The 16,130-nt window shown below is 46.5% G+C and overlaps 1 protein-coding gene across 1 annotated transcript in view; it reads left to right on the top strand.

Moving 5' to 3' along the window:
- The first annotated feature begins 646 nt into the window (after positions 1-646).
- EML6 (EMAP like 6) overlaps positions 647-16,130 on the top strand; it is a 363,450-nt gene continuing 347,966 nt past the window's right edge. Inside the window, exon 1 of the mRNA XM_063918642.1 lies at positions 647-1,729. Coding sequence (XP_063774712.1) covers positions 1,533-1,729 — 197 coding nt within the window. The 5' untranslated portion in view covers positions 647-1,532. The remainder of the gene's footprint in view (positions 1,730-16,130) is intronic.

Below are 16,130 nucleotides of genomic sequence, written 5' to 3'. Positions count from 1 at the left end.
AAGCTTAGTACATTTACCCCTGTACCGCAGACCAGAGACATGTCGCTCTACGGAAACAGAGAGCAATTCCACTGCAAAATGACATTTACACCACACGCTAAACATAATAACACGGAACTTTTAATTTGTAACGTAACTTTCAGTGATTTATTACGCTTTTAAGCTTAGACTGATCCTTACACAAAAGAAGTTGCATAAATGGAAGGTAAACAACACATTTGGCCGTTGCAGGTAACAATAAGAGCGCTGGAACATGTTTCCTAACATCGCTGCGATAGTACAATGACAACACAGTATAAAATAAACCGTTGAGATTGGATTAGGCCGCATGGTACTCTGGGAAATGTAGTTTCTTCCCAACAAAACCCCAGTACACAGTGCGCTAGAGCTCTAAGGCTGGAACTACATCTCCCAGAATCCTTTCTAGAAACCATCCCGTCTATTTACAGGCTGGGTTGGGCTGCCTGGGAGCAGCTGGTGACCGCCCGCTTGGCGTCGCCGTTTCTATGCTTCTCTACCCTGGCAACTACGCTTAGCCATATTCTGGCAACTGGCTACGCCAGAGCTTCGGCGCTGCCGCCTGTCTATCTCCTACTCCTTACGCTACGCAGCCTCCGCCTGCTGTCTGTGATTGAGGCCAGTGTATTATTTCACCTCCAGTGGTTCATGCGAGGCTTATTGGCCGTGCTGCGCTTGTCAGAGCCGCATCCATCCTCCGCTAATAATGAGTATTGATGCAGGGGCTCATTAGTTTCTCCTATTTCTTATTTTTTTTATGCCCACCATGATTACTTGGCAATATCACTCCTCCAGGCAGCAATTGGATGCATGCACCGATTTATGTGCTGGCTCCTGTGTGCATGTACAGCTACAAGTCTGAGCCCAGCCAGCCTGCTCTCCTTACATTACTGCAAGCACTTCCCTGCGCTGTCTGCAAGCCTGTGGTGCTGACTGAGACTGGCATGATGTATCCTGCACACTACTGGATGCTGCATTGAGGAATCACTGCTGTGCACACTGCTGCTGGACCTGGCCGGGCTTCACTGGGAGTCATCCCTGCACCAGCATCCATTAGCAGGAAGCCTCTCCCCACACCCCATCCCACCTGTTTGTAAGCAGAGCTGCAAGTGGGATAAACTTACAGGGACCCCCCTCTCCTGCAGCACAGGGCGCCCCCTCCCCATGCACGGTCCGTGCATGCACTGGGAGCAGGAAGAAGAAGATGATGATGATGGTGGTCTTGCAATGAAGGAATCCATGCATGCACTCTCATCCCTTCCCTCCTTGCTGGGGATCTGCCTGGACAGGGGATTATGGTGGCACTAGCTGGCTTCTCCGCTGCCATTAGCTTTCCCTGTGCATAGGGTGGGGGAAATCAGGATCCTGACAGCAGAGGCTTCCCTAGCGGAGGAGGTGCCCGCAGTGCCCGGGAGAGGACACCCTGTCTGGGGAGAAGACCTTGTGCCACCCTTCCTCTCTCCCACTCCTTATCCCCCCTGCACACACAGCAGCCGTGGTGTCCTTGTTGTATCATGGCGGACAGGACAGCTCCTGGATGCCAGCTTCGCCTGGAGTGGGTATACGGGTACAGGGGGCACCAGTGCCGCAACAACCTGTACTACACAGCCGGCAAGGAGGTGGTGTACTTTGTGGCCGGCGTTGGAGTGGTCTACAACACCCGGGAGCACAGCCAGAAATTCTTCCTAGGCCACAATGATGATATTATCAGGTAAGCAATGCCCCATGCATGATGTGCCACCGACCCACTGGCACCGGAGGGTGTGCAGGTGGTCTGCTGCCGGCTCTCCTTCTTTCTGCATGCACAGAGTTGGCAGGGAGTGATAAGGAACCTGGGAACTGTTCATAGGATACTCAGAGCAATGTATGCACCTGGTTATCATGTAGCAGTAACTATGATACAATTGTGTGCTGGGTGATAAGTCATTTGCAATGTGTACAGCTTTGATTTAGAATTTTTTTTTATTGTGGATGATACATAAACAAAATTCCAAATATTGCTAATTGAAGGCTTCCTAAAAATACAGAACACAGATGTGTTTCTGCGCCATATGACACAAGACGCTTGGCGCGGCTTAGATTCTCTGCCCTGGGAAGCCATTCATACTTTTCCCCCAAAAAAATTGCATCCTAGCCACATACAGAGTCACTCACAGTGTATTAGGGACACTAGATAAATACTTTTTTTGTAATGAAAAAAAATAATCGGAGCAAAAACATGAAATTGAGAGGATAAACAGACATGAATGCATCACATACAAAGTGCAAGATTAGCTAGATTAGTGCTTTTGACACAAAGAACTTGGTAAAAACATTAAGTTATGGCGCATTCCCTTGTATCGGAACATTTCGCCAGATTAGAGACAGCCAGAGGTGGGGCTTCCGCCCAGTCCAAAATTCAAATAGGGAAGCCACACCTACTGCCAGTGACTCCCGGATAATGATGTTTGGCAGTGTTTGGAGAAGCATGTGGCACCCCTATTTGAATTGTGGACTGCGCTGCGACCCCACCTCTGGAGCTGCCACTGGAGACAGCCAATCAGCTCCTAACTGCCATGTTACAGGCTGTGTTTGAAAAATGATAGTTAGAAGCTGATTGGCTGCTACTTTATCTCTCCACTTTGTCACTCTTCAAGGCTTAGTACATCTGCCCCAGAGTTCCACACAGAAGTACATGAAATGTATAACGCCAGTGGTCAGTGTACCCTTGCATTGTAGTTTTGTCGCATTAGTGATACACATAATACCCCTTTCACATCACACAAATAACCCGGTATCACCCGTCACATTGCCGGGTCAACATGGGTAAGTGTGCGGTGTGAAAGCGCCATGTCAGAATTCCCGGGTCGCCTGACCCAGTAATCGAACCCGGGTTATAAGAAGGGTTATTCCCGGGTTGAATACTGGGTCAGTGGCTGCGTAAACGGATTCCCTGGTCGATGCGACCTGGGACCCGTTTACTAGATAGGGAGAGGCGGCGCGGAAATGAGCTCATCTCCCAGCGATGCCCCCACCCCCGCTGCCGGCTCCGCCCCCCGCTGCTATGGCAACCGACCCATATTGCTGGGTCTGGAAGCCAGCGAAAGGGGTAGCAGAGTCTCCAATGCCGGATCCCACCCGGGAAGGACCCGTTTCCAATTCCCGCATGGAATCCGGCATTGGAGATCTGAAAGGGGTATAAGACTCATGTATTGAGAATGCTTGTCACGGCTAAGCTAGCTATCACTCTGGAGCGTCAGACAGGGCTCTATAGCGTGCTTTGAGGATAGGTTTATGTTGCCACATCTGTAGTTTCTGAAAAATGTAGCACATGGGTGCACTTAGTGGCAGGACTAATATTGCGTCCAATGAGTACTAGCTGCCTATCCACAGGTGTATTACCTATCCACAGGTGTGCCCGTTTGTTTTCCACCTTTGATGTCTTCCAGGATTTTTCGCACACAGGAAAATGTCGCTCTACATGAGATATAGTAGCATTATTATTATTTATTTATACAGCGCCAGCATGATCTGTTGCGCTCCAGTAACAATCCCATAAAAAGGAAAAGTGAAAGTTAAAGAAAGGACAATACAATTATCCTCTTTGCATCAGTACAAGAACAGTGGCGGAACCCTTATTTTCAGTCCCTGACCCCAGGGTTACAGCTGGTGCTACATGTTGGAATAGCAGTAATAATGTATCAGTTAATGTTGAAAAAATTCATAGTGAAAAAATACACACAAGAGTATTGTGTAATTATCATGTATTGTTGTCAAGTGCCCCGTGGATTTGGTATCACATACTTTGTCTACATTATTTATGGTTACATTTAGGAATCGTACCTATAGGGGGATCAAACAGTAGATTTTCGTGCAATATGATGCGCGTTCCGTAACCATAAACCGGAATAATTTCTAAAGGCAAAATTGACAAATTGCATTTTTTGTTCCTGTGATTGGATGTGCATCCAATCACAGGAACAAAAAATGCAATTTGTCAATCTGCATTTCAGGTAGATTTGTCTGGATACTAAGTGTCCCTTTTGGGAAGCGGTAGTTGTGGTTTGGATAGCTCAGGCCGCATGATGTTTAATGATAAAAAAAAGTCCACTGATGGTGTGGGCTGAAATACTGATTGTCACCCTGCAACTGGAGAGTACCAGCCCATCTCTCATCCTAACCCTCTGTTCCATGCTCACTGTCTACCCCATCTGTGTCACCCCTGTCTGTCTGCTCCTCCCCTTAGAATGTAAGCTTTCACGAGCAGGGCCCTCTCCCCTCATGTGCTTTTCCTTCTCATACCTAGATTATCTTCTACTTCATACTCCCTTCAATGGCACCAAACCCTCTGTTTCTGCCACCCTGATTCTTATCTTAGTGTCATGTCCCCAGATGCAGCAATGTTTATATACCATGCATTGTCTTGTAATGTAGGTCTTTGTATTCTTGTTTTGCTCATTTGTTTATGTACTTTGTTAGGCACTGAGGAACCCTTTTGGCCCATTTTGGAACCCATGTAAATAAACAATAATAATAATAATAATAATAATAATAATGATAATAATAATCCTGGTCATTGAGTTACGCTATTAACCCACAAATATTCTTGTATACTGGCACTTGTAGAACTATAAGCACCAGCATACACATGGGTGCAAGTGTATACATGTACTTGTAGTGCCATAAGGGTATAGTATAGGGTGGCAGTTTATTTCCACATTTCGGGCCCAATTCAGCCTACTCTAACATGCGGGGGTACGCCCAGCCCAGGGCAAGTCTGCCCCGCATGCCGGGTCCTGCCCCCCACCCCCGCAAACATGCTCTCACATGTTTTGGGTTGCCCCCCTGCCTACGCAGCCACAGCAACCCACTCCAGCAATGGTCTGGACACGCCTCCATTGCCCGGACTGCACCCCTTACAGAGCGTCAGTGCCCACAAAACGCTGCTTGGGATCGGCAGCCGCTTCCCCTGATCTTTTGAACATGCAGTAAAATCAGGGGAAGCGATGGACGACCCCACGGGAGCGCGCCATGCACTATATCATGCATACACATGGAACGATGGATTGGGAATGCAGCAATCGTTTGTCCAATCATGCTGTGTGTACCCACCTTAAGGGGTCTATTTTTTAAAAATATTTTCTCTAACGTCCTAGTGGATGCTGGGAACTCCGTAAGGACCATGGGGAATAGCGGGCTCCGAAGGAGGCTGGGCACTCTAGAAAGATCTTAGACTACCTGGTGTGCACTGGCTCCTCCCACTATGACCCTCCTCCAAGCCTCAGTTAGATTTCGTGCCCGGCCGAGGTTGGATGCACACTAGGGGCTCTCCTGAGCTCTTAGAAAGTTATAGTCTTAGAATTTGTTCTTTTCAGTGAGACCTGCTGGCAACAGGCTCACTGCAGCGAGGGACTAAGGGGAGAAGAAGCGAACTCGCCTGCTTGCAGCCGGATTGGGCTTCTTAGGCTACTGGACACCATTAGCTCCAGAGGGATCGACCGCAGGCCCAGCCTTGATGTTCGGTCCCGGAGCCGCGCCGCCGTCCCCCTTACAGAGCCAGAAGCAAGAAGATGGTCCGGAAAATCGGCGGCATGAAGACTCAGTCTTCACCAAGGTAGCGCACAGCACTGCAGCTGTGCGCCATTGCTCCTCTCACACACTTCATACTCCGGTCACTGAGGGTGCAGGGCGCTGGGGGGGGGCGCCCTGAGGCAGCAATAAAAACACCTTGGCTGGCAAAAATACCTCAATATATAGCCCCAGGGGCTATATATGAGGTAAATACCCCTGCCAGAAGTCCATAAAAAACGGGAGAATAGGCCGCGAAAAAGGGGCGGAGCCTATCTCCTCAGCACACTGGCGCCATTTTCCCTCACAGCTCCGTTGGAGGGAAGCTCCCTGGCTCTCCCCTGCAGTCTACAAGGGTTAAAAAAAGAGAGAGGGGGCACTAAATTTAGGCGCAGTATACATTATATATATAGATATAAAGCTATAGGGGACATAACTCAGTTAGTCCCTGCAGTATATAGCGCTCTGGTGTGTGCTGGCATACTCTCACTCTGTCCCCCCAAAGGGCTTTTGTGGGTCCTGTCCTCGTTTAGAGCATTCCCTGTGTGTCTGCAGTGTGTCGGTATGGCTGTGTCGACATGTTGAATGAGGAGGCTTATATGGTGACGGAACAGAGGCCGATATATGTGATGTCGCCCCCTGTGGGGCCGACACCAGAGTGGATAGAGAGGTAAAAGGTATTAACCGACAGTGTCAACTCCTTACATAAAAGGGTGGATGACGTAACAGCAGTGGGACAGCCGGCTTCGCAGCCCGCGCCTGCCCAGGCGTCTCAAAGGCCATCAGGGGCTCAAAAACGCCCGCTCTCTCAGATGGCAGACACAGATGTCGACACGGAGTCTGACTCCAGTGTCGACAAGGTGGAGACATATACACAATCCAATCCGTGACTTGATCCCGGCAATAAAAAATGTGTTATACATTTCTGACTTTAACCTCTATAAATGGGTTTTAGGTTTGGGGAGAAAAAACAGGCAGTGTTTTGTTCCCCCATCAGATGAATAAATGAAGTGTGTGAAAAGCGTGGGTTCCCCCGTTAAGAAACTGGTAATTTATAAAAAGTTACTGATGGCGTACTCTTTCCCGCCAGGAGGATAAGTTACGCTGGGAGATATCCCCTAGGGTGGATAAGGCGCTCACACGTTTGTCAAAAAAGGTGGCACTGCCGTCTTAGGATACGGCCACTTTAATAGGTACCTGTTGATAAAAAAAAAAAAAAAAACAGGAGGCTATCCTGAAGTCTGTATTTACACACTCAGGTACTAGACTGAGACCTGCAGATAGTGCTGCTGCAGCGTGGTTGGTGACCCTGTCAAACAGGGATACTAGTTGGCAAACATAAAAACATATTAAAGACGTTGTCTTATATATGGGGGATGCACAGAGGGATATTTTGCCGGCTGGCATCCAAAATAAATGTAATGTCCATTCTGTCAGGAGGGTATTAGAGACCTGTCACTGGACAGGTGATGCTGACTTAAAAAGCACATAGAGAGCCTTATAAGGGTGAGGAATTATTTGGGGATGGTCTCTGGGACCTCGTATCCACAGCAACTGCTGGGAAGAAATAATTTTACCTCAGGTTTCCTCACAGAAAAAGGTACAGTCCTTTCGGCTTCAGAAAAGCAAGCGGGTCAAATGGCGCTTCCTTTCTGTACAGAGACAAGGGTAGAGGGAAAAAGCTGCACCAGTCAGCCTGTTCCCAGAATCAAGATTCTTCCCCCGCCTCCTGTGAGTACACACCATGACGCGGGTGCTCCACAGGTGTAGCCAGGTACGGTGGGGGGCCGCCTCAAAAATTTCAGCAATTAGTGGGCTCGCTCACAGGTGGATCCCTGTTTCTTCCAAGTAGTATTTCAGGGGTACAAGCTGGAATTAGAGATGTCTCCCCCCAGCCGTTTCCTAAAATATGCCTTGCTGACAACTCCCTCAAGCAGGGAGGCTGTGCTAGAGGCAATTAATAAGCGGTATTCCCAGCAGGTAATACTCAAGGTGCCCCTACTTCAACAAGGACGGGGTTACTATTCCACACGGGTTGGGGTACCGAAACCGCATGGTTCGGTGTGACCCATTTTATATTTAAAATCCTTGAACATAAAAAAATTCAAGTTCAAGATGGAATCGCTCAGGGCGGTTATTGCAAGCCTGGACGAGGGGGATTACATGGTATCCCGGGACATCAAGGATGCTTACCTGCATGTCCCCATTTACCATCCTCGCCAGGAGTACCTCAGATTTGTGGTACAGGATTACCATTACCAAGTCCAGACACTGCCGTTTGGACTGTACATGGCACCGAGGGTGTTTTATCAAGGTAATGGCCGAAATGATGATACTCCTTCAAAAAAAGGGAGTTGTAATTATCCCGTAATTGGACAATCTCGTTATAAGGGCGAGGTCCAAGGAGCAGTTGGTAGTCGGGGTAGCACTATTTTGGAAAGTGCTACAACAGCATAGGTGGATTCTAAACAGTCCAAAGTCACAGCTGGTTCCTATGACACGTCTACTGTTCCTGGGGATGGTTCTGGACATAAACCAGAAATAGTGTTTCTCCCGGAGGAGAAAGCCAAGGAGTTGTCATCTCTAGTCAGAGACCTCCTGAAAACCAAAATAGGTAGCGGTGCATCATTGCACGCGAGTCCTGGGAAAAATGGTAGCTTCTTACGAAGCAATCCCATTAGGCAGGTTCCATACAAGAACTTTTCAGAGGGACCTGTTGGACAAGTGGCCTGGATCTCATCTTCCGATGCATAGGCTGATAACCCTGTCTCCAAGGACCAGGGTATCTCTACTGTGGTGGCTGCAGAGTGCCCATCTTCAAGAGGGCCGCAGGTTCGGCATACAGGACTAGGTCCTAGTGACCATGGATTCCAGTCTTTGAGGCTGGGGGGCAGTCGCATAGGGAAGAAACTTCCAGGGACTTTGGTCAAGTCAGGTTATTTCCCTACACATAAATATTCTGGATCTGAGGGCCATTTACAATGCCCTGAGGCCAGCAAGGCCTCTGCTTCAAAACCAGCCGGTACTGATCCAATCAGACAACATCACGGCAGTCGCTCATGTAATCAACAGGGCGGCACAAAAAGCAGGATGGCGATGGCAGAAGCCACAAGGATTCTCCGATAGGCGGAAAATCATGTGTTAGCACTGTCAGCAGTGTTCATTCCCGGAGTGGACAACTGGGAAGCAGATCTTCTCAACAGACACGACCTCCACCCGGGAGAATGGGGACTTCCTCCAGAAGTCTTCCAATAGGATTGTACACCATTGGGAAAGGCCACAGGTGGACATGATGGCGTCCCGCCTTAACAAAAAGCTAAAAAAGATATTGCTCCAGGTCAAGGGACCCTCAGGCGATAGCTATGGACGCTCTGGTAACACCGTGGGTGTACCAGTCGGTTTAGGTGTTCTCCCCTCTGCCTCTCATACCAAAGGTACTGAGAATAATAGGAAGGCGAGGAGTAAGAACGATACTCGTGGATGGCCAAGAAGAGCTTGGTACCCAGAACTTCAAGAATTTATATCAGAGGACCAATGGCCTCTGCCACTCAGTCAGGACCTGCGGCAGCAGGGGCCCTGTCTGTTCCAAGACTTACCGCGGCTGCGTTTGACGGCATGGCGGTTGAACGCCGGATCCTGAAGGAAAAGGGTATTCCGGAGGAAGTAATTCCTACGCTTACTAAAGCCAGGAAAGTGGTTACAGCAACTCATTATCAACGCATATGGCGAAAATATGTTGCATGGTGTGAGGCCGAAAGGGCCCCAACAGAGGAATTTCAACTAGGTCGATTTCTGCATTTCCTGCAAGCAGGAGTGACTATGGGCCTTAAATTGGGTTCCATTAAGGTACAGATCTCGGCTCTGTCGATTTTCTTTCAAAAAAGAACTAGCTTCAGTACCTGAAGTTCAGACATTTATAAAAGGAGTGCTGCATAGTCAGCCCCCGTTTGTGCCTCCTGTGGCACCTTGGGATCTCAACGTGGTGTTGAGTTTTCTTAAAATCACTTTGGTTTGAACCACTAAAAACCGTGGATCTGAAATATCTCACATGGAAGGTGGTTATGTTATTGGCCTTGGCTTCTGCCAGGCGAGTATCAGAATTGGCGGCTTTGTCTTGTAAAAGCCCTTATTTGATTTTCCATATGGATAGGGCAGAATTGAGGACTCGTCCCCAATTTCTCCCTAAGGTGGTGTCAGCGTTTCACCTGAACCAGCCTATTGTGGTGCCTGCGGCTACTAAGGATTTGGAGGACTCCAAGTTGCTAGACGTTGTCAGGGCCCTGAAAATATATGTTTCCAGGACGGCTGGAGTCAGAAAATCTGACTCGCTGTTTATCCTATATGCACCCAACAAGCTGGGTGCTCCTGCTTCTAAGCAGACTATTGCTCGTTGGATTTGTAGTACAATTCAGCTTGCACATACTGTGGCAGGCCTGCCACAGCCAAAATCTGTCAATGCCCATTCCACAAGGAAGGTGGGCTCATCTTGGGCGGCTGCCCGAGGGGTCTCGGCTTTACAACTTTGCCGAGCAGCTACTTGGTCAGGGGCAAACACGTTTGCAAAATTCTACAAATTTGATACCCTGGCTGAGGAGGACCTGGAGTTCTCTCATTCGGTGCTGCAGAGTCATCCGCACTCTCCCGCCCGTTTGGGAGCTTTGGTATAATCCCCATGGTCCTTACGGAGTTCCCAGCATCCACTAGGACGTTAGAGAAAATAAGAATTTACTCACCGGTAATTCTATTTCTCGTAGTCCGTAGTGGATGCTGGGCGCCCATCCCAAGTGCGGTTTATCTGCATTACTTGTACATAGTTATTGTTAACTAAATCAGGTTATTGTTGAGCCATCTGTTGAGAGGCTCTATTGTTTCATACTGTTAACTGTGTTTCATATCACGAGTTGTACGGTGTGATTGGTGTGGCTGGTATGAGTCTTACCCGGGATTCAAAATCCTTCCTTATTGTGTACGCTCGTCCGGGCACAGTACCTAACTGAGGCTTGGAGGAGGGTCATAGTGGGAGGAGCCAGTGCACACCAGGTAGTCTAAGATCTTTCTAGAGTGCCCAGCCTCCTTCGGAGCCCGCTATTCCCCATGGTCCTTACGGAGTTCCCAGCATCCACTACGGACTACGAGAAATAGAATTACCGGTGAGTAAATTCTTATTTTTTTTTAAATTATTTTAATTTAACCAATTACTGTCTTCCCCTCCACGGGGGTAGTGTTTGCCAAGTGATCACAGTTCTAGCTGAGTTCTTTTCTGCTGCAATTTAACAGTGGAGGGGTAAGAGTGGCAAAGCAAGATGACTGCCCTGTATATATGTACCCTTACTCTATTCTGTCCTGTCAGTAGACAGTAGTTACAGTAGACAGAAATAGACCTTTATTTGCCATAATATTGGATTAAAGGAAGAATGCACCAAATCTAGAATCTGTGATTCTGTCACATACGGAATGCTTGATATAAAGGTGTCTGCCAATCACTGAACCAAGTCTGAGCCCTAGATTGTATTAAAATGAAGAAGGAGAGACGGAAGTCTCTGGATGTGCTCTGTAATTTTAGCTCCTGGAAATGATAATTCTGCCTTTTTACACTGAACTAGCAGATAAATCATTGTATGGTCGGCTGAATTAATTGAAGGATTTAATTGAACACCAAACTGAATCCAGACTCTGTTCATATCTAACTGAATGTGTCCTTGTTTCAGTTGATGAGAATTTTGATAACTGTTAAGATGATTTTAATAATTACGTTTTTACATTCTAGACATGTACTCATAGGGGAGAATTCTATTATTTTTGGGCACCAAACGGGTTATATTCAATTGGTTTACCAATGGGCACGAGTGCTGTGGACACCTATGGACCATGTTGTGTCCAAATGCACCAGGTTTAGACACATTGGGGGTCATTCTGACCTGATCACACATTGCATTTATTCGCAGCAGTGCGATCAGGTCAGAACTGCGCATGCGCCGATGCCGCAGTGCACGGCGCATGCCAGACGTCCGAAGGCCGTTGTTGCCTAGCGGTTGCTGGGTGGGAGGGGGCACGGTCCGGCCAATGCAGGCGTGGCCGGACCGTTGGGGGGAGGGCCGCGGCGGCTGCATGATGTCACACGCAGCCGCTGCGACCCGGGCAGCGAAGAGGTTCTCCCGGCCAGCCGCAGGAGCTGCACTGGCCGGGAGATACTCCTGAAATGCAAAAAGCTTTTGCACTTCTAAGGGGGGGCACTAACATGCGGGGTGGACTAGCCCTGTGCTGGGCGTCCCCCCGCATGTCTGAGTGCCTGATAGTAGCTGTGCTAAATTTAAACGATCAACTCGGAATGACCCCCATAAAGCAGACAAACCCGTGCAAAGTACTGGACATGCTGGGGTAAGTTTACTAAGATGGGGGTTCTATTTACGATGGGATGTTGCACATAGCAACCAATCAGATTCCAGGTATTATCTTATCTTCTAGAAGGTGCTAGATAAATGAGAAGTAGAAGCTGATTGGTTGCTATGGGCAACATCCCATCTTAAATAGAACCCCCATCTTAGTAAATTTACCCCGCTGTGTTTGGGTGCCTAAGAGCCCCACTTTGGGTTTTTGCTGGCCACCTGTTTCTATAAGGAAGAGGGGTACATGTGCTACAGATTCATGGAAATAACAGCGTGTGGGTTCTGCATGCCCCCCATTTTCAGCACTCAACTGGAGGTCAGCATTGATATGATGAATGATGTGCATTGTCTTTAAAGTTTAGTGGCTGGCTGAGGGCTGTATACAATACCTTGGAAGGTTGTGTTATATTCTGTTTTAGTGGAATATGATCCTTTATTGTGTGTACACAAAATGTGAGTGGACGTAGGTGGACCACTATCTGCTGCCAGAACATTCCAGTATGGATACTGTAGGTTCACCCCTAGCTTGGGAGACACTCTGTAGATCATTGATTCCAAAACTAGATGGCAAAGGCCACTTACAGGGCTGCCACGGGTTGGTGGTCCAGAACCAAATCAAATTATTTATGGTCAGTGTGGTAGGCAAAACCAGTGCTGGTGGCTGTCAATCATAGAATATGCAGACAAACAGAAGCACAAGCCTGGGCAACACCACGCAACAAAACCTAACTTATTTAATCTAATCCTTTTTGCTGAATTTCTACATAAGTATCTTTTGGCCTACGGCTGCCATGAAAACTATACTGATACTCTAGGACAGGGGTAGCCAAACCTGGTCCTCGAGAGCGACCAACAGTTAACGTTTTCCAGTTCTCCTCACAGAATCACAAGTTAAGTAATTAGCTCCATCTGTGGTTCTTTTAAAATGTGTCAGTGAGTAATGACTGCACCTGTGCACCTGCTAGTTGAGCTGGAAAATGTGAACTGTTGGTAGCTCTCGGGGACCAGGGTTGGCTACCTCTGCTCTAGGATGCTATGATTTAAGAATGTTTGGGAGTCACTGCTGTAGATCCTAGGGAAAGGATTGGCAGGGTTGAAATCTCTTTAGTTACCTGAGCTGGAATGAATGGAGGTGTGATGCGGTACCTGATGTCACATGTGCTTTCAACTGCAGGGCCTTCCAAGAATGAGAGTAAGCAGGTTCAAAGATTGTCCCACCTGCAAGAACTTCTTGGTTCTACATCTTACAAGTAGACTGTATGACTCCAGGTCTGAAGACCTCAACCCAAAAAATCAGCATCAGATTTAGCATTAGCTGCAGTAGTTCTGTGCCACTGGGCGACGGACACTGGGTGGGTGACTCATTGCGTGCATCAAAGATGTAGAAATTTATGTAGAAATTTTAACAAATGAAATTAAAAGAAGAAATATATATATATATATATATATATATATATATATATACATACATCAAATAATCAGTGTAACATTTTCTCTTCAATAGAAAAGTACAGCAATGCTTTATTCTATCACTCTTGCCTCATGTCACCCATACATGGAGACCCTGGGAGATTTCCAACGCATAGAGGGCCGAGATAATGATTCCTAGACAGTAGCCCTATAGGTATTTATAGTAGTTATTGTCTTAAGAAGCTGAAATTCTTTATCATTGGGTTTTCTCTTAAAAGCAAACTTAGAGAGCCTAGTATTAAAGCTATATCACAGTAATTGTAACTACCTTCACTGATGTGAGTCTAGTGTATTTGTTGGTTACTTGTCGGGTAAGCAGCTATCAAAGGATTGCTGTTGCAGACATCATGTAGCCCATTAGTGCATTGGAATGCTCACAATTCAAGATGAAGCTACTGACAATGCATTGGAATGTATTAGAAATAGAAAGATCACAATTTTAAATTAGCCTGTTGTCAATTCATAAGAATGCTAACAATTCAAGAGGAAACTACTGCCAATACATGAGAATGCTCACAATTCTAGATGAATCTGCTGCCAGCATTAGAATGCTCATAGTTCTAGATTACCCTGCTGCCAATACATTAGAATGCTTACAAATCTAGAGAAACTGCCACTTGTACATTAGAATCATTAGAATGTTCACAATTCTAGAGAAACCTTCTGCCGATGCAGTAGAATGCTCACAATTCTAGAAGAACCTACTGCCAATGCAGTAGAATGCTCACAATTTTATAAGACTCTCCTGCCAATGCAGTAGAATGCTCACCATTCTAGAGGAACCTTCTGCTAATGCAGTAGAATGCTCACCATTCTAGAGGAACCTTCTGCCAATGCAGTAGAATGCTCACAATTCTAGAGGAACCTGCTGTCAATATATTAGAAATAGAACGATCACAATTTTAAATTAGCCTGTTGTCAATTCGTAAGAATGCTAACAATTCAAGAGGAAACTACTGCCAATACAGGAGATTGCTCACAATTCTAGATGAATCTGCTGCCAACATTAGAATGCTCATAGTTCTAGATTAACCTGCTGCCAATACATTAGAATGCTTACAAATCTAGAGAAACTGCCACTAGTACATTAGAATGTTCACAATTCTAGAGGAACCTTCTGCCGATGCAGTAGAATGCTCACAATTCTAGAAGAACCTTCTGCCGATGCAGTAGAATGCTCACAATTCTAGAAGAATCGCCTGCCAATGCAGTAGAATGCTCACAATTCTAGAGGAACCTTCTGCTAATGCAGTAGAATGCTCACCATTCTAGAGGAACCTTCTGCCAATGCAGTAGAATGCTCACAATTCTAGAGGAACCTTCTGCCAATGTAGTAGAATGCTCACAATTCTAGAGGAACCTGCTGCCAATGCATTAGAATGTTCACAGGACTAAAACTAAACAATAGTATAATAAAATAAGTATAATTAAATAGTATAATAAAATAGTATAATAGAATCGACTGCTGATAAAAATGATGTAATCACATTGGAATTTAATTACATTTGAAACAATAATCAGAGTCTGGAGGTAAGGTGCGGCTAATAGGAACAACCCCTAAGTATAGAATGTTTTGACTTTTGAACCCCAAAGTGTGCAAATGCATAAACTGTATAATGCAACAGTAGAAAAATCGGAATATTCCAAAAATCAGATTTTGCGATATTCTACTTATGTTCCATGGGTGTAGTCAGGAAAGTGTGGACAGATTGCCATAATGCTATGGTATTCTTTTCTGCAGATGGAACTAGGAGGCCCTAAGTGTTGCTATCCTGTAAATATAGTAAAATCAGCAGATTTATGATACACAAAAAAATTAGGTAAGCAGTTGGTGCTTTGTCATTGAGAAATAACAGGACAAAGTAATTTCCTTAATGGGTTGTGAAAGCCACTTTTTTATTCTTTACCCCAATTATTTTCCTTTTAAACGTTTGTAACATATATACTGTAAGAAAGAAAGATAGATAAACATGGGGCCTAATTCAGATCTGATCGCAGCAGCAAATTTGTTAGCTAATGGGCAAAACCATGGTGGTCATTCCGAGTTGTTCGTTCGCTAGCTGCTTTTAGCAGCATTGCAAACGCTAGGCCGCCGCCCTCTGGGAGTGTATCTTAGCTTAGCAGAATAGTGAACGAAAGAGTAGCAGAACTGCTACTAAATATTTTCTTGCAGTTTCTGAGTAGCTCCAGACCTACTCCTAGATTGCGATCAGCTCGGTCCGTTTAGTTCCTGGTTTGACGTCACAAACACGCCCTGCGTTCGGCCAGCCACTCTCCCGTTTCTCCAGACACTCCCGCGTTTTTCCCTGACACGTATGCGTTTTTTAGCACACTCCCAGAAAACGGTCAGTTTCCGCCCAGAAACACCCAGTTCCTGTCAATCACACTCCGATCACTTCAACGATGCAGGTCGCCGGGAGCCCGAGCGCCGGCATACCGTACTACACCCGTTCTTGTGTATTCACCTTAAATCTCAAAGACCGGTGTTCTCCCTTCTTGTAGGTGTCTCATTATTTTAATGTGGTATATAGAAATAGAGGGATAATTACTTTTCTCTAACGTCCGAGAGGATGCTGGGACTCCGTAAGGACCATGGGGAATAGACGGGCTCCGCAGGAGGCATGGGCACTTTAAGAAAGACTTTGGACTCTGGGTGTGCACTGGCTCCTCCCTCTATGCCCCTCCTCCAGACCCCAGTTTTAGACTGTG

The sequence above is a fragment of the Pseudophryne corroboree genome, chromosome 4 (genome assembly GCF_028390025.1).
Source record: "Pseudophryne corroboree isolate aPseCor3 chromosome 4, aPseCor3.hap2, whole genome shotgun sequence".
Taxonomy (NCBI): domain Eukaryota; kingdom Metazoa; phylum Chordata; class Amphibia; order Anura; family Myobatrachidae; genus Pseudophryne; species Pseudophryne corroboree.
The sequence above is the reverse complement of the archived record's forward strand: the minus strand, read 5'-3'. Positions and strand labels throughout refer to the sequence as shown.